Raw genomic sequence first — 19862 nt, 5'->3', positions numbered from 1 at the left:
GTGAATCAATAAAGTATGTATAAAATGAGATTGGTAACCATTTAAAATGTCACATATTTGCTATTAATACACTACTTATTCACATGTGTACTAACAGAAAATGAGCCACTTATTAACCACCATATAGTACTAACTCACACGTTGTACATGGTGAATATATTCTACCCTTAATAGCAGGATATGAATGAGTTCACGCTGAACTACACCTTAATTACTGAGAATAATCGGGAAATAAAGAAGTAATTAAAGATTAACTTTGGTGGAAACTAGCTACTCTCTATTGACCACAGTAACCAAGTACAGTTAGAGAAGTAATTCACTAACGATAATAATTCAAAATATGCCAGCTTAAAGCAAAAGCTTAAAGTATTACTACACTTCCACTTTAAAATAGGGAACATATTCTCAATAACAAACAGTTATTTTGGAGTAGTTAGGAAGCTACTAATACTACATACATTCATGTTCCTGCACGATCACAACACCAGAGTCAAGTACTGGACAATACTACACATATATACTTGTTACTACACTATCACAACACCAGAGTCAAGTACTGGACAATACTACACATATATACTTGTTACTACACTATCACAACACCAGAGTCAAGTACTGGACAATACTACACATATATACTTGTTACTACACTATCACAACACCAGAGTCAAGTACTGGACAATACTACACATATATACTTGTTACTACACTATCACAACACCAGAGTCAAGTACTGGACAATACTACACATATATACTAGTTACTACACTATCACAACACCAGAGTCAAGTACTGGACAATACTACACATATATACTTGTTACTATACTATCACAACACCAGAGTCAACAATGTGTACCGGCAGATTCTTGCCAATACACATTGTACATATACATATTTTTCTCTATTTAAACTCTGGTTTCAGGAAAGATTTCGTGGGACTTTCTAAAGATACTCACAACATTTTAAATCTTAGGCTAAATGATAAGTATAAAACAAACCCAAATACATCACTTTGTTATTTCTGTAATAAAAATGAAATGATGTGACTTTTTAACTTGATATATTCTGATCTCCTGTGCCTATAAAACATCTTCTCCACTTCTCATATTCTCAAGTACCTTGGATTGTTGTAATAAAACAGAAGTGGACATAAATGTTCTTGTAAATGGAGCAGGAAGTGAGTTATTGTGCTTCTTCCTGTCGGAGCCGCCATCAAGAGATTTGCGTCCTTTAATCTTTGACGGAAAAATGTCTGTCGCTTTCCTCGGATTCTCCTCTTTGAAGAGCCGAGATGAGTTTCCAGCCTCGGATTCCCAGAAGTGCAGAAATCCTGGAGATCATTTGTTCTTTACGACTCCAGGAAGGCGTCCCTGGAGCGTGAAGTCCCTGCAAATGTCATCGCCGTCGAGGATCTGCGTCTCTTCATCGGACTTCTTTCTTCTTCTCTTCCAGAAGGGTCACCACGAGATCAGGGAGCTCCGTCAGTTCCACTTCACCAGCTGGCCGGACCACGGCGTTCCTTGTTACGCCACAGGCCTGCTGGGCTTCATACGGCAGGTCAAGTTCCTGAACCCGCCTGACGCCGGTCCCATCGTGGCCCACTGCAGGTGAGACCCGGGTCCTGACCTTTGACCTTCTCTTTTTCAAACCTGGTTCATTCAACTGTTAATCTCTGCATATTCTCCAACAAACACATTTCTGTTTAACTACTGATCAATTAAAGTAAATAAATAGTTGATATTATTTTATTTTTAACTATTTTTAATTAACCTTTAATTGTTTTATTGTTAAGTAAGTAAACAATAGTCACAAAGCGCTTGAACAATCAAAAACAAAAATAAAATAATAAATAAAAATAACTAATCATTTAAAAACTCTAAAAGGTTAAGACAACATAAGACAAACACAAACAAACAAATGAACCATTTATATTAATTTGTTGTTTATTTGTTTGTTTATCCATCTATAAGTAAGTGATTCATATTTATAGAGTGCTTTTCCAGACCAGGGTCACAAAGCGCTTAAACAATCAAAACAATATTCAATAAAATATATACTTTAAAGACTAGACTGGTCTTTTTATTTATAATATTCCGATTATTCCATTGAGTTTTTTTTATTTTCTTCATTTTTTTAAGCCTCATTCTATCTTATCTATCTTAGTTTGTTTTTTACCGAAAACCTCCATGAAATTCCTGTGATGTTAAACTTATACTCATAACTCTTATAATATCTGTTCCTCATCATGAACACACCAACGTCTACAGAGGTTGCCATAGCAACGAGCACAATAAACAAAACAACTTAATTGAAGAATATGACGACTAATAAATACGTTATCTGGAGACGTGAAGAATAACGTCAGTTTTATTGTGACGTATTAAAATAAACTAAAGGCCACAGTAGTGATGGATGGTGTGAGGGAAGCGAAGAGGCGACGGAGAAACGGTGAAGTGAACGACGAGGCCTGTGAGCAGGTGAGCATCAGGACAAGAGGGCAGGAAAATGGCAGTCGCTTCCAATTTCCCACGGCAACCTGACGTTATTTGCCGGTGTCATGCGGCCACACACACACCTTCACACACACACACACACACACACACACACACGCACACACACACACACACCCGGACTCAACATTAATCACACAGGTTGACAGGTAATCTGCTGAGCTGCTCCCTTCTATCTTCCCTCCTCTGCTCCTCACTCCCTCACCGTTTCATCTCCTCCTCTTCCTGCGCCGGCGTCGGGAGGATTGGCGAGTGAGCGATGGCCTTCTCTCCTCCCTCTCGCCATCACTCCTTCCCTCATCCTTCTCCCTCCTCCGCCCCTCGCCTCTTTTTTCCCGCCTTGATCTCTCCCCCGTGACCGGCACCTTCCATCACTCCCGATCACCCTCTTCCTCTCCCTGGCCCGTCTGCCGCTCGGCTGCTTATTCAGTCCTTCCATCTGTTCGCCGACGTCCCGAGTTCTTCCAGCAGGACGGTTGTGGACGCGTCGCTTTAGCGCTTGACGTGGACCATTAGCGTCTCCTCGGCTCGACCCGTGTGCGACGTTTAACGGTGGCGAGCAAGTGTTTTTTGTCCAAAATTCAACGTTTTAACTCCTTTAGGAGGGCAAAGTTCACAGAATGATTTTATGATTTAAATAAATTTCTTAAATAGAAAATTAATTTAAATTATACTGATGTTTCTCTCAATTATTCTGCTAAAACTGTTAGTTGTTGTTCAAAAGGTTACATTTTTTAATTAATTTCGGTTCTCATTTTGATCCTTGATTTAATATTATTATTTTCCATCTTTAACTCTTGATATAAATTATTTTATCTTGATATCCAACATTTCTTATCATATTTTCAGTGAAAAAAAAAATAACATAAGAAAAAAGAAGAATTTAAGGGACAAAGAAATATATAAAATAACAGAGAAAAATCATCTTTATTAACTTAATCTTTACATTTTACAAGGAAGGTCAAGCAAAGCTAGGTTTTCTTTCACATGGCTTGGAGAAAAAAACTTGCTACTTTGGTGACATTTAAGTAAAAGGAATGTTTCTGCTTAAAGGTTTTCTAAAGACCATTGTGTGTTCCTGGAATCCTCGAGTCGTCTCAGTCAACTTCAATTATACTTCATTTAAAAAAAATAAAATCAAATAATCTAAATTTTGTTGACCTTGATTAATTCTTTAATCCTTGTGTTATCTCAGGGTCAAGGTGACCCAGAGGCCGAAAATCAAACCACTACTGCACATGTATTTTTGGAAGCCAGGGAGGTCATTGACCTTTGACCCAGAGACAACACAAGGGATACCACAAACACATTCGTTTTTTTCGTCCTCAGGGTCCATGAAATAAAACAAGGCTATAATATATTTTTATCAAAAGTCTCTTTGACAAGATGAAAAAGATAAAACATGTTAAATCTTCTAAAGTAGAATAGAAAGAATAGAAAGCGGCTCCTGAAGGTCGCATCAGTGCCACCAAAGGTCGTGTGAGGCTCTGGGTCACAGCTGAGGGTCGTATGTTTGAAGGAATGAATGCAGGAAACACGAGCCAGACTTCATCCAACTCTACAAACACAAGTGCAAATGTTGGCAGAAAAATTCATGACTGATCCGTCAACTTTTAGAGATTCTAATAAAAAAAGAGTCTTTGAAAAACCATTATTTATCTCTGTGAGGCTGAAAGAAAAATGTTTTATTCATTTGTTTCTTTATTACGAAGCATCTGTTCTTGCAGTTCCTCACATCGCGAGGCAGGATTTGAACTCACTTCTCCAGCGGTGACGCAACATCTCATGAATATTTACACGTGACTTCAGATTCAATAAATAAAGACAAATAGAATCAGAGACGATGACTTTGAGATGATTTATGTTTTTTTCCGTTATTTCCAGCCAGTGTCAAATGAAAAAGAAGCGATCGCTCTGGGTTATGTAGCCGTGGGTGGACACGAGTCCGGAGAGGATACAGAGAGGATTCTGGGAAGTGGATTTGATAAGAGAGTCGACAACAATCACACTCGTGTTGTGCGAGCGAGACCCAAAAAAAAATGGTTCTATTTGTTGAGGATTCGTAGCGTTTTTAACCTCCTTTGCTTTCCAGCGTGTCCCGTGGTTTGCCCTCATGAGTGTCTAATGGGTTCACATCCTTGTCTCCGGGCAGCGCCGGTGCTGGCAGGACGGGCTGCTTCATCGCCGTGGACATCATGCTGGACATGGCGGAGAACGAGGGCGTCGTCGACATCTTCAACTGCATCCGAGAGCTGAGGTCACAGCGAGTCAACATGGTCCAGACGGAGGTTCGTGGAGAGAAGGATTGAACCATGTTGCCCTTATTTACTCAATCTTTACTTTTTACAAGGAAGGTCGAGCATAGCTAGGTTTTCTTTAACATAGTTTGGAGGACAAACTTGATTTTGGTTACATTTAAATAAAAAAGTATAAAACCTTTAATATGAAAAAACCTTAAATATAAATCAAATATAATATAAGTCTTTGTATTCTTTTATTTGTGTTATTTCCTTTTCCCATCCATCCATCCATCCATCCATCCATCCATCCATCCATCCATCCATCCATCCATCCATCCATCCATCCATCCATCCATCCATCCTTCCATCCTTCCTTCATCCTTCCTTCCTTCCTTCCTTCCTTCCTTCCTTCCTTCCTTCCTTCCTTCCTTCCTTCCTTCCTTCCTTCCTTCCTTCCTTCCTTCCTTCCTTCCTTCCTTCCTTCCTTCCTTCCTTCCTTCCTTCCATCCTTCCTTCCTTTCTTCCTTCCTTCCTTCCTTTCCTCCATCCTTCCTTCCTACTTTCCTTCCACCCATCATCCATCAGTCATCATCCCTCCATTAGTCCATCCATCCATCCATCCATCCATCAGTCCATCCATCCATCATCCATCCATCCATCCATCCATCCATCCATCCATCCATCCATCCATCCATCCATCCATCCATCCATCCATCCATCCATCCATCCATCCATCCAATTCTTCCTTCCTTCCTTCCTTCCTTCCTTCCTTCCTTCCTTCCTTCCTTCCTTCCTTCCTTCCTTCCTTCCTTCCTTCCTTCCTTCCTTCCTTCCTTCCTTCCTTCCATCCTTCCTTCCTTTCTTCCTTCCTTCCTTCCTTTCCTCCATCCTTCCTTCCTACTTTCCTTCCACCCATCATCCATCAGTCCATCCATCCATCCATCCATCCATCCATCCATCCATCCATCCATCCATCCATCCATCCATCCATCCATCCATCCATCCATCCATCCATCCATCCATCCATCCATCCATCCATCCATTCATCCATCCATCCATCCATCCATCCATCCATCCATTCATCCTCCCTCCGTCAATCCGTTACGACACTTTTGAATACATTTTTTTCAGTGTTTCTCATTATTTTGACGGATAAGAAATCTCAAAAAAGTAAAATAAATTAAACATTTGTTTTTTGAAAGTTATACTTGGATCGAAACCAGTCATGAATAAAATACAATGTTTTCTTGCTTCAGAAACATTTCTAGGAAATCAAGGTCTTGTGCTTTTACTCTGACATCATGACATCAAGTGTGATTTACTCTTCGCTCTAATGCTGCTAGAAAATAGAAATTAAAGGTGATATTAACGGACAAGAGCTCAGACATTTCTATATATCTTAACACCACTTAGACTTAAAAAAACAGTCTGGCTCGTCATCTTCCTGGTGTAGGAGTTAGACGTGCCAAGGTTGTTCTATTTTTCACATTATCTCGCAGTGAACTGCACAAAGAAACTTTTTAAAGCCTGAAAACAAAACTCTTTGCTCGTCCAAACATTGCTCAGACAGGTCAGAACCTCTGGATCTCTATTAAGGTCGGTCGACACGAAACCACTTAGAGTATAAAGATGCAACAGGAACAGTCCTCGTATCAGGATCGTTTCGAATTCTGTCCGAGGCACTTTTCGGTTTCAAATTTGTTAACATCAAACCCCGTGAAATACTTTCAACGTTTAGACTAATGGCATGTCCCCGGTTCGACCTTTCGACCTCGGACGACACGATCCATAAAGAACACGCGTGCACTGAAATAATGAAGCCTCAGTTTTCCGTATCTGCGAAGGCTTGTGATGACCTCGGCGTTTCATGGTTGCAGGAGCAGTACGTGTTCGTCCACGACGCCATCCTGGAGGCGTGCTTGTGCGGCAACACCGCCATCCCAGTGTGCGAGTTCAGAGCCGTTTACTACAACATCAGTCGGCTCGACCCGCAGACCAACTCCAGCCAGATCAAGGACGAGTTCCAGGTGAACGCTTGAGCCTTTTTTTTTCTCCTTCTGACTTTCTAGTCATTCATTTTCCTGCTTGAATATTCAGAGGAAAAAATGTTTGTTCTCAGTTTTCAGGAAATCAAAAGAGTCTGTAGATGGTAGAAGAGTCTAGGATTTATATCAACACATACATTTAAATACGTTCTTATAAAACAAGTTTAATTTTCGCAGTAAAACATATAAATATTCCTTTTTTTTCTTTGTAACTTTTAGTAAGTAAGTAATTTTTAATTATATAGCGCTTTTCCAGACCAGGGTCACAAAGCGCTTAAACAATCAAAACAATATTCAATAAAGTATATATTTTAAAGATCAAGATAAAACTGATAACACAACAGGAGTTCCAGAAAATCAAGGAAAAGCCTGAACAAATAAAAACGTCTTAAGGTGTTTCTTAAAGTTGTAAAAAAAAAAGTAGATCCATCAAGTGCAAAGAGAGAGAAGATCGTTCCAAAGCTTAGGAGCAACAGTCTGGAAGGATTTCTCTCCTCTGGTCCAGAAGTTCAGGAACCATCAGTAGATTCTGATCCACAGACCTCAGAGCCCGAGCTGGGGTGTAAGTCTGGATCAGATCACTGATGGAAGGTCTGACCATGAATAGATCTGAAAGTAAGAACCAGAATTTTAAAATGATCCTGAAAGAAACTGGAAGCCAGTGAAGAGTTTGAAGGAGAAATGTGAGTTCTTCTACTAGAGCGGCTCAGAATTCTGGCTGCAGAGTTTTGAATCAACTGCAGGCGAGACACATCCTTCTTGTTTAGACATGAAAACAAACTACCCCCTGCCTGACTGTGTGTCTTCTTTCCGCCAGACTCTAAACATAGTGACCCCTAGAGTGCGTCCAGAGGACTGCAGTGTCGGGTTGCTGCCCAGAAACCACGACAAGAACCGCAGCATGGACGTGCTGTCGGCGGACAGATGTTTGCCGTTCCTCATATCCGTGGACGGCGAGAGCTCGAATTACATCAACGCAGCGTTGATGGACGTGAGTGTTCTTCAGAGAACGGGATGAAACTACTCCACTAGCAGGAAACTCACTTTTGTAACTTTAACCACCGCAGAGTCACAAACAGCCGGCGGCCTTCATCGTTACCCAGCATCCTTTGCCCAACACGATGGGCGACTTCTGGAGGCTCGTGTTCGACTACAACTGCTCGTCCATCGTGATGCTCAACGAGATGGACGCGGCGCAGGTACGACTGAACCTTTATTTATCCTCACTGAAGTTTTTGCATCTTCATCCTGACTTTGTGTGTCTTTGTGTCGCTCAGTTGTGTATGCAGTACTGGCCTGAGAAGAGCTCTTGTTGTTATGGACCCATCCAAGTGGAGTTTATCTCAGCGGACATCGACGAGGACATCATCAACCGGATCTTCAGGATCTGCAACATGGCTCGGGTCAGTCACCGGCGTCCATACCTTCTTTCGATATTTAACATTTGTATTCTATCCATCACTTTAATACTGAGTTTTTACACTGGGAACTACTACATAAAACTGATTGTTTTATATATAAAAATCACTAATCTTTTTACGCACAAAAAAGACACGCTTGAGGAGTTTTGTTCTCTTCTTTGCAGATGACAAACAGATATAACATGCAGGTGTTTAAAAAGAATTAGATTCGATTTGATCGACTTTATTAATCACTCTCTCCTGCAGAAAATTAGATTTTCAGTAAACGGCAGAATAATTAGGTACAGAAGTTTAATGAAGGAAAAACATGAACAAATTGCAATTAAAAAGAAGAAGAAAAACTTGAATTAACATCTTAAAAGGATAAAAAAGGTTAACATTGATACATCATCCCTTCACTCTGTGTCTGTCCTCAAACAAAAGTTCAAGAGAAATTAAAAATAGATGCCATTCATTGAAACTGTGAAGACATGTTGAATTAATACTACGAGGTAGAAAAAGCTCAAATGTGTTGTGACATTCAACCCGTCTGACGAAGAGCAGGAACAAGAGCAGTGTAATGATTGAAAATAGTGGATGGCTAATTGTCCTTTTTTTTATTTAATGAAAGTCAAAAGCTTTTCTATGAATCATCTTCAACAGAGATCAAACCAAGATAAAATCTGTTGATGTTTAGAAACCATCACAACTTGCTGTCAATCTTAAACTACTGTAAACTATATATATATAGTTTGTAGAAGTTTATATATATATATATATATATATATATATATATATATATATAATGTATATATATAAACAATTTCTTAAAGGAGACCTCCTAAGGGATAAATAACTTCTACCTAACCTAACCTAACCTAAACTACTGTGAATCATGGATGATGACATCGTCCTCTGAACACTGTCATCAATGAACAGATGCAGCATGAATGCTCCTCCCATGATGCAACACTAATAGACTCTGGGACTCATTCATTCCTCGGGCCTATAGATTGTATAATTCTTATTTAGGGGGCAGGACTGAAAAGATGATTCTATTCTATGTTTATATTCTTTTAGCTCTTTGTGTCATTTCCCTTGATCTATGCTCTTTATATTTGCACTTTGTTCTTTTTATTTGCACTTGCTTTTATGAAAATACTGCTGTGTACTGGAAACCAGGAATTTCCCGAAAAAATATATCCAGAGGGAATAATACAGTCAATCTTATCTAAAACTACAACAGATTACAAAAATCTAAAGTTTGACTGAACCTCACCCAAGGATTTGAAAAAAAACACAGCATCCAATCAGATTTAGTAGTTAAGAAACCTTAGTGTCAGGTTAGGAAACCGGTGTAAAGCTTTAAGATATAAGGACTCAGAATGGGTTCAAAGTCACAATCAATTTACTTGTACAAGGAGAGACTGAATACAGAACATTCTCATAGAGTCCGATTTCTCTCTGAAGCAAAAAACTGTTTCGGTCGCATCTTTATATTCCTTCGTCAGTCATTGATTATCTGAAAGATGAGAACAAACCAGAAACCACAGACCAGAATAAACGACAGCTGGTCTTCAAGGAAGCAAACCAAAATGTGTGTTCTTCACCCACGTTCTTTCCAAAACTCAAACCAAGCAATGATGTGAACAATAGCAGTTGTTAACGTGGTAATACATGCGGTTAAGTAAATGTGAGAACACACACCCAAGCTCAGTAGAAGCTTGAAAATGTACGTGAGTTGTCAAACTAAAGCAATAATCTCCGATGAGCGAACTCACCAGAGTCACGTAAAAGTAAGTAAATTATATTTATAGAGCGCTTTTCCAGACCAGGGTCACAAAGCGCTTAAGCAATCAAAACAAAACTCAATAAAATATATACTTAAAAGATCAAGATAACACCGAGAACAACACAGGATTTATTTAGTAATAATGTTGATTTATTACAGTTTTTCTTTACTAGTTTTGGACCCATGATCAGATAAGTAATGAATGTTTTAAATCTTCAAAATTCATTCTCCCATTGTGACATTATCTATAATTACATTTTAATAGGTTTATAACTATTATTTAGTTAACCACAGATAAACCTTGGCAGTGGTAACTAGCAGCTCCGTCAGGCTGACATCTGTCATTTAAAACAATAGTGATCCGTCCACCGGCACCAACCCCATCCTCGCAGCGCGGCAGAGTTAGTTATTCATATCAGGAGCGAAGGCCGTCACTTATCTCCGGCGTCAGCGTGCGACACCCGCGGCGGGGAAGCTGTCGGCGACCTACACAAAAGTGTGCAGGCGGTCAGGTGTTACGGCTCATTTCCCTCGCCGTCATCGACGACGGCGGCGCCGCTCGTCATCTGCATGCTCCAATAGTGCTTAGTGAACTCGGCGCCACCCTGCGCTCGACATTCTGCCGCTCGCGCTCACAAATCACCAGCCGAGCGTGAAATGGATCATATCACGGCCACAACAGAAAGTCTCACAAGGCGAGAGCAGCCCAGTCTTTACCTCCAACCACTCGGCGGAGAGAGGGAGTGAAACCGACGAGAAGGAGGAAGATTAAAAAGTCCTGCAGGGATAGAGAGAGAGAGAGAGAGAGAGAGAGAGAGTTGTGAAGAAGAAGGAAGGGAAAGTTTGAAGCTGGAATTGATTGGAGGATGACGAGATATGATGTGTGGTGGATTCTTAAAGATCCCCTCGGGACACGTCTTAATGCTCGCCAAGAAATTCAAATTACACCCTCAAATGTTGTCTTTTCCTGTTTCATTTAAGGCACATTTCATTTAACTAATTGGATTTTTCCGACATGAAAAATCCCAATAAGCCGATTCAGAGACATTTAATTATCACTGAATGAGCACTTTTTTCTTTTTTCTCCCGAGAAACAGATTAGACGAGCGTCACAGAGAACGACAGCTCCGCGAATAAAGGAAAACACACGAGTTCATCAGCGACAGTATTTCTATTACACCACACCAGCGTCTGTTTCCGTTTCCCAGCTCCGTAACAGAGGGAAGTCTTGTTGTGGAAGACGCCATCTTTGTTGTGTTGCAGGTGCCAAACCTTTGGTTTAAATGATAGGAGACACATCAGGAGTCTTAGTAATTGAGTGTTCATTCAAGTTTTATTCATTTGTGAGCAAGAAAACTTCAAGAACCTAATAAACAGCTCGTAAAAGACCAAAATGAAAACAAGATGTTTTATTCTAAGAGTTCAACAATGGATGGTTAAGATACTTGATTATGTAAAAAACAGTTCGGCCAAAAAAAAAAGGTAGTAACCATACGAAAAGCAAAATATTGATGCCTCTTTTCTGAGACATTTTTGGTTTAATTTCCCTTTTTTTATTACTCGCTGTGTTGCTTACATCGTAGCTCTGTAGCCACATAGAATCAGTTTCTGCCTGTAGGATTTAAAGTGTGCCCTATTGTCCGTAAAATACGGTAAAAATCATTTTTAAACTTTGTTTTTTCGCAAAAAAAACATTCCGGTAGTTTCACAAGAGGCAGTTTGGCACCGACATGAGACAAAAACGATATGATACACATCACTTAGTTTAACTACCTGCTTCTCGTTTAGCACTAAAGATGGCAAAGATACTTCGTACAATAACTTCTGACAACACTGGTAGTAACCAGACCGAAGATTTTTATGCCTCATTTCAGTTTTGTTCTCATTTACTCCTGAAATAATCCTGGCTAAACAGTACTTGGGTTAAATGTATTACCGTGGAATCATACACTGTATTCTTCTGACTACATGGCACCGAGTTATGAGGCCATTAAGTGTTTTGCAACTTCATAGTATTACTCTGCTAAAGATCCTAAATACTTCATGGATTTCTACTACAAAGTCTTACGGTACGTCTTCGTACCCAACCAAAGTTGAATTCAAATAAAAGTTCTTTGGTCGACTTTTCCAAGAGTTAAACGAAACATGGTAAAGATACTCTACAATCATTTCTGACAAAAATGACACTAACCAGATCATATCGACGCCACGTTTCAGCTTTTGTGTTATTTTCTCTTTTTTACCTTTTTCACTGGTAGAGTCTGTCTCGCTCACCTGGAAAAGTAAGTTGGACCCAAAGTAATACTTACAAAACTTCTCTCAGATGAAGTGTATTACTGTGGAATCATGCAGCGTGATTTTTTGGAACAGAAGACGCCAATATCTGTATCTTAGGCACACTAAGGGCGTTGCAGCTTCGCAGTTTTACTCTGCCAAGGATCCGGAATACTTAGCCTTGTGGATTATTACTACCTCGTATCTGACACCTAAGTTGTACTACAGTTTTTTTTAAGATTTTAAATTAAATAATACATATGGCGCTGTCAACTTTAGGACAATGTAAAGATTGTAAGTGCTCCTTATAGTCCAAAGAATACGCAATACTATTGTACCAATGATGTAATAAATACTTTTTTTATACCGTATATTTTTCAACCTTTAATTCATTCTTCAAGACACTATGTCTCGACATTTCTTTGAATACAATTAACAATTATTCACTTCGTTTGGTTCATTTTTGTGTTGCGAGTAAACTTCCGGCCACTAGATGCAACGAAGGGAACATTGAAATTCCAAAGCAATGACTGAGGACGAGAGGATACAGTGAGTCCAGCAGCTTTTAAAGCTGATGTTTGGACATATTTTGGTTTAAAAAACTAATGAAAGCAGTTACGACTGAGGACGAGAGGATACACTGAGTCCAACAGCTTTTAAAGCTGATGTTTGGACATATTTTGGTTTGAAAACTAATGAAAGCAGTTACGACTGAGGACGAGAGGATACACTGAGTCCAACAGCTTTTAAAGCTGATGTTTGGACATATTTTGGTTTAAAAAACTAATGAAAGCAGTTACGACTGAGGACGAGAGGATACACTGAGTCCAACAGCTTTTAAAGCTGATGTTTGGACATATTTTGGTTTAAAAAACTAATGAAAGCAGTTACGACTGAGGACGAGAGGATACACTGAGTCCAACAGCTTTTAAAGCTGATGTTTGGACATATTTTGGTTTAAAAAACTAATGAAAGCAGTTACGACTGAGGACGAGAGGATACACTGAGTCCAACAGCTTTTAAAGCTGATGTTTGGACATATTTTGGTTTGAAAACTAATGAAAGCAGTTACGACTGAGGACGAGAGGATACACTGAGTCCAACAGCTTTTAAAGCTGATGTTTGGACATATTTTGGTTTGAAAACTAATGAAAGCAGTTACGACTGAGGACGAGAGGATACACTGAGTCCAACAGCTTTTAAAGCTGATGTTTGGACATATTTTGGTTTAAAAAACTAATGAAAGCAGTTACGACTGAGGACGAGAGGATACAGTGAGTCCAACAGCTTTTAAAGCTGATGTTTGGACATATTTTGGTTTGAAAACTAATGAAAGCAGTTACGACTGAGGACGAGAGGATACACTGAGTCCAACAGCTTTTAAAGCTGATGTTTGGACATATTTTGGTTTAAAAAACTAATGAAAGCAGTTACGACTGAGGACGAGAGGATACAGTGAGTCCAACAGCTTTTAAAGCTGATGTTTGGACATATTTTGGTTTGAAAACTAATGAAAGCAGTTACGACTGAGGATGAGAGGATACACTGAGTCCAACAGCTTTTAAAGCTGATGTTTGGACATATTTTGTTTTAAAAAACTAATGAAAGCAGTTACGACACCGATTAAGTGCCGGCAATCATTTCAAAAGAAGAAGTCCGGCTCCGGAATCCGACAAAAATCTATACGTTACAAACCACTTAGTTCAACTACCTGCTTAGAAAGTGCACCTAGTTTTGACCACAAGTCGTTCGAACCGTCTCTAAAGAACACAAACGGATCCATATCTTTCTGCAGAAGTTCCCTCAAAGGAGTTAAAGAGCCTGACGGTGACGATGCTAATCCATACTTTCTTCTCTCCTCAGCCTCAGGACGGGTATCGCCTGGTGCAGCACTTCCAGTTCATCGGCTGGCCGGCCTACAGGGACACGCCTCTGTCCAAGCGCTCGCTCCTCCAGCTGGTCAGGAGGCTCGCCAAGTGGCAGGAGCAGTACGACGGCGGCGACGGCCGGACGGTCGTGCACTGCCTGTGAGTCCAGAGCGTTTATGAAGAAGCCGGCGATGATGAAGCTTTTTTTTTCAGACACGCGTCCTTAGCGTGATGAATGCAACACGCCAGACTCATCCGTCCTCACAGCATGTTCCTTCACGCTTTGTTTTCCCGCCGCCATCCGTCACATGCACACACTTGACATTTATCTCAGTTCAACACCTGAATTAAAGTGGAGACTCCACACTTTATCTTCTAAACCGGGCGGAGATATAGTGAGTCCGGCGCGACAACAACAACATCCGTGTAATGTCAGCTCGCGTCGGGAGTTTATCGGCGGATCACAGGTGCGGTGGGGTTCAAAGGTCAACTCAGACTTTGAAAAAGAAACTGTTTTGATAGAAAAAAAAGGTTAAATTAAAGAAATGATGATCATATTAGTTTTGAGAAAAATGTACTTTTTTATTTACTACCTTTTAAAAAAAAATAAAAGTCAGTTTTTGCTCTTATTATGAACGTCTGTTAAAATATCTTTGATACATTTTTATTGGTATGATTATTTAACATTATATATTTTAGTTACACGTGATACTTGTTATATTCATGATTCATTCAAAATGGATTTTCACGTCATTATTTATCCAGATGGTTATTCTACACATTAGCAAACCTTAACCCACACTAGGAGTGTGTATTGTCAAGAGTGTGTTGATAAGTATCACGATAAAAGGATACAATACATAGTGATATATAGTAATACAGTAGTAACAAGTATATATGTGTAGTATTGTCCAGTACTTGATTCTGGTGTTGTGATAGTGTAGTAACAAGTATATATGTGTAGTATTGTCCAGTACTTGACTCTGGTGTTGTGATAGTGTAGTAACAAGTATATATGTGTAGTATTGTCCAGTACTTGACTCTGGTGTTGTGATAGTGTAGTAACAAGTATATATGTGTAGTATTGTCCAGTACTTGACTCTGGTGTTGTGATAGTGTAGTAACAAGTATATATGTGTAGTATTGTCCATTACTTGACTCTGGTGTTGTGATAGTGTAGTAACAAGTATATATGTGTAGTATTGTCCAGTACTTGACTCTGGTGTTGTGATAGTGTAGTAACAAGTATATATGTGTAGTATTGTCCATTACTTGACTCTGGTGTTGTGATAGTGTAGTAACAAGTATATATGTGTAGTATTGTCCAGTACTTGACTCTGGTGTTGTGATAGTGTAGTAACAAGTATATATGTGTAGTATTGTCCAGTACTTGACTCTGGTGTTGTGATAGTGTAGTAACAAGTATATATGTGTAGTATTGTCCAGTACTTGACTCTGGTGTTGTGATAGTGTAGTAACAAGTATATATGTGTAGTATTGCCCAGTACTTGATTCTGGTGTTGTGATAGTGTAGTAACAAGTATATATGTGTATTATTGCCCAGTACTTGATTCTGGTGTTGTGATAGTGTAGTAACAAGTATATATGTGTAGTATTGTCGAGTACTCGACTCTGGTGTTGTGATAGTGTAGTAACAAGTATATATGTGCAGTATTGCCCAGTACTTGATTCTGGTGTTGTGATAGTGTAGTAACAAGTATATATGTGTAGTATTGTCGAGTACTTGACTCTGGTGTTGTGATAGTGTAGTAACAAGTATATATGTGCAGTATTGCCCAGTACTTGACTCTGGTGTTGTGATAGTGTAGTAACAAGTATATATGTGTATTATTGTCCAGTACTTGACTCTGTTGTTGTGATAGTGTAGTAACAAGTATATATGTGTAGTATTGCCCAGTACTTGATTCTGGTGTTGTGATAGTGTAGTAACAAGTATATATGTGTATTATTGTCGAGTACTTGACTATGGTGTTGTGATAGTGTAGTAACAAGTATATATGTGCAGTATTGCCCAGTACTTGATTCTGGTGTTGTGATAGTGTAGTAACAAGTATATATGTGTAGTATTGTCCATTACTTGACTCTGGTGTTGTGATAGTGTAGTAACAAGTATATATGTGTAGTATTGTTCAGTACTTGATTCTGGTGTTGTGATAGTGTAGTAACAAGTATATATGTGTATTATTGTCGATTACTTGACTCTGGTGTTGTGATAGTGTAGTAACAAGTATAAATGTGTATTATTGTCGAGTACTTGACTCTGGTGTTGTGATAGTGTAGTAACAAGTATATATGTGTATTATTGTCCAGTACTTGACTCTGTTGTTGTGATAGTGTAGTAACAAGTATATATGTGTATTATTGTCGAGTACTTGACTCTGGTGTTGTGATAGTGTAGTAACAAGTATATATGTGCAGTATTGCCCAGTACTTGATTCTGGTGTTGTGATAGTGTAGTAACAAGTATATATGTGTAGTATTGTCTAGTACTTAACTCTGGTGTTGTGATAGTGTAGTAACAAGGATATATGTGTAGTATTGTCCAGTACTTGACTCTGGTGTTGTGATAGTGTAGTAACAAGGATATATGTGTAGTATTGTCCAGTACTTGACTCTGGTGTTGTGATAGTGTAGTAACAAGTATATATGTGTATTATTGTCGAGTACTTGACTCTGGTGTTGTGATAGTGTAGTAACAAGTATATATGTGCAGTATTGCCCAGTACTTGACTCTGGTGTTGTGATAGTGTAGTAACAAGTATATAGGTGTAGTATTGTCCAGTACTTGACTCTGGTGTTGTGATAGTGTAGTAACAAGTATATACTGTATGTGTAGTATTGTCCAGTACTTGACTCTGGTGTTGTGATAGTGTAGTAACAAGTATATATGTGTATTATTGTCCAGTACTTGACTCTGGTGTTGTGATAGTGTAGTAACAAGTATATATGTGCAGTATTGCCCAGTACTTGACTCTGGTGTTGTGATAGTGTAGTAACAAGTATATAGGTGTAGTATTGTCCAGTACTTGACTCTGGTGTTGTGATAGTGTAGTAACAAGTATATACTGTATGTGTAGTATTGTCCAGTACTTGACTCTGGTGTTGTACTATTTACAGACCACATGACTCTTGACGATGTCGTAACTGCTTTCATTTGTTTTCAAACCAAAATATGTCCAAACATTTAAAGCTGCTGGACTCACTGTATCCTCTTGTTCTCAGTCATTGCTGGGACCTTTGGAATTTCACTGTTCCTTTCGTTGCCCTCTAGAGGCCGGAAGTTTACTTGCAACACAAAAATGAACAAAACGCAGTGAATAATTGATAATTGTAATTAAAGAAATGTAGATTGATTTTATTTAAACATATTTTAATAAACTACATATATAACCAGGAACCTTAAAAACATGATGTTAACACATGAAATATGATTATCAAGCAAAAACCTCCCTACTGTATAAAGTTGTTTTTTATTTGACAAATGTTCCCAGAATTCAACATTTTATCCATAAAAAATACGTGAAGAAACGAACCGTCAAGTCGCTTCAAGGCTGACATTTTCAAACTGATCTCAAATCTCACCGACTTGGATCCAGGAAACGTGACAATGGAGTTCCTGGCATCTCCGTCACCGACTTGGCAGCTCCGTCGCTCCCGTCACTCGGAATCCTGCTTCCCAGTGGCAGGTGGTGGCGCTGGACTGTTGATGTGCCAGCAGAGCGTCACATATGTCGCGCCGCACTTCAGCCCATTACTGTAAATGATTATTGCCAGCGAACGCTTTCAGGTTCAGATTCCTGGGAACATCTTGGGTCCATTAGCAGAGCAACTATTTCCATTTCTGCACACATGACACTTTTGAGAAGGGCTCATAAAAGAAATGACTTTCTATATTTTTAAGTGTTCGCTGACGTCAACATAAGACTTTAAGTACTCATTTTACGCCTTTGATTGTTATTACAACTGCTTTAAAAAGGTTCTCTTAGTCAGCGTTTTTTAGTTTTTATGTAAATGATGCAATAAAACAACCTGTGTACAATATTTACGCCTTAGGATCCTGACAAATTAGATAAAAATGTCTATTTATCATTTATCATTAACTAAAAAGAGAGTTTTTTATCAAGTTTACTAACTAAAAAGAGAGTTTTTATCAATTTTACTTACTAGAAAGACAGTTTTTATCAAGTTTACTAACTAAAAAGAGAGTTTTTATCTATTTGACTTACTAGAAAGACAGTTTTTATCAAGTTTACTAACTAAAAAGAGAGTTTTTATCAATTTGACTTACTAGAAAGACAGTTTTTATCAAGTTTACTAACTAAAAAGAGAGTTTTTATCAAGTTTACTAACTAAAAAGAGAGTTTTTATCAATTTTACTAACTAAAAAGAGAGTTTTTATCAATTTGACTTACTAGAAAGACAGTTTTTATCAAGTTTACTAACTAGAAAGACAGTTTTTATCAAGTTTACTACCTAAAAAGAGAGTTTTTATAAATATTACTAACTAGAAAGACAGTTTTTATCAAGTTTACTAACTAAAAAGAGGTTGACTGGCTTGGAATAAAAATCCAAATCCTACTTTTATCAAAACATTTCTGTTTTATCTTCATAATTCATCAACAAACATGTTTATTTCAGCTCATGTCGAAGTTGTCAATATTCTGCTGTGTTCGGGTTTAAAAATGAGCAGAAAATCTATTTTCTGAAAACTCCTCTCGTGATGAAAGCGAAGCCTGAACTTCCTGCTGTGGAGGGAAGAAGGAAAACAAACCTTCAAGATTTAAGTCATTAATAATCCGATCTGTTGCAGAACCGGCGGCGGACGTTCCGGAACCTTCTGTGCGATCTGCAGCATCAACGAGATGATCCAGCAGCAGAACATCGTGGACGTGTTCCACACCGTCAAGACTCTGAGGAACAACAAGACCAACATGGTGGAGACCATGGTGAGTTCCTGCGCCAGCGGTCGTTTCTCGCTGTGTTGTCGTACGGAAGAAGTATTGCCTGCGTGGAGTTGTTGCAACATTTTTCAAGGGTATTTTTAAGTGTTTTTTACGAGATTCTAACTCAGTTCCTCCCAAAAACACTTGATTATAACAAAGTTGGACAATATGTTGATTTATCAAAGGCAGTTTACGACAAAATTATCAGCAAAAAAAAACCTCAAAACGATGGTCTATAAAAGTAAAACTGCTAAAATATTTGACAAAATCTCTCCTTTCTTGATTTTCTGGAACTCCTGTGTTGTTCTCAGTATTATCTTTACCTTTAAAGTATATTTTATTGAGTATTGTTTGGATTGTTTAAGTTCTTTGTGACCCTGGTCTGGAAAAGCGCTATATAAATGAAAATTACTTACTTACTTACTTTAATAAAACTGATGTACATTCTTTAGAATAAACTGTCTGACCATGAAGGATTACAATAAACTTAAAAAATAATGCTTAACCTTTGTGTTATCTCAGGGTCAAGGTCAACCCAGTTTTTGCAACAAAAAAAAATGCAGTTAAAAATAAATAAAACACTATCTGAAGTATCACGTGTTGCTGGATGATTCCAAGATACAAAACGGCGAAAAATGCTTTAAATGAAAATGCTTGCATGTGACGCTACAGAAGCTAACAAGAAAAAAGGACCAAAACATTGGACAAAAATGCTGTAACTCAGGAGCAAAGGTTTTGTTTCCCTTTTTGGTATTTTTGGACGAATA

General features: G+C 38.6%; 1 protein-coding gene across 2 annotated transcripts in view; it reads left to right on the top strand.

The window, feature by feature from the left end:
• ptprt (protein tyrosine phosphatase receptor type T) overlaps positions 1–19862 on the top strand; it is a 305407-nt gene that overhangs the window by 281992 nt on the left and 3553 nt on the right. For both annotated transcript variants that reach the window (XM_087799988.1, XM_087799990.1), the window contains 8 exons: positions 1455–1609; positions 4665–4800; positions 6630–6779; positions 7615–7788; positions 7865–7996; positions 8075–8200; positions 14127–14290; positions 18963–19098. In XM_087799988.1, coding sequence (XP_087656114.1) covers positions 1455–1609; positions 4665–4800; positions 6630–6779; positions 7615–7788; positions 7865–7996; positions 8075–8200; positions 14127–14290; positions 18963–19098 — 1173 coding nt within the window. The remainder of the gene's footprint in view (positions 1–1454; positions 1610–4664; positions 4801–6629; positions 6780–7614; positions 7789–7864; positions 7997–8074; positions 8201–14126; positions 14291–18962; positions 19099–19862) is intronic.

The sequence above is a fragment of the Callionymus lyra genome, chromosome 10 (genome assembly GCF_982586985.1).
Source record: "Callionymus lyra chromosome 10, fCalLyr1.hap1.1, whole genome shotgun sequence".
Classification (NCBI taxonomy): Eukaryota; Metazoa; Chordata; class Actinopteri; order Syngnathiformes; family Callionymidae; genus Callionymus; species Callionymus lyra.
The sequence above is the reverse complement of the archived record's forward strand: the minus strand, read 5'-3'. Positions and strand labels throughout refer to the sequence as shown.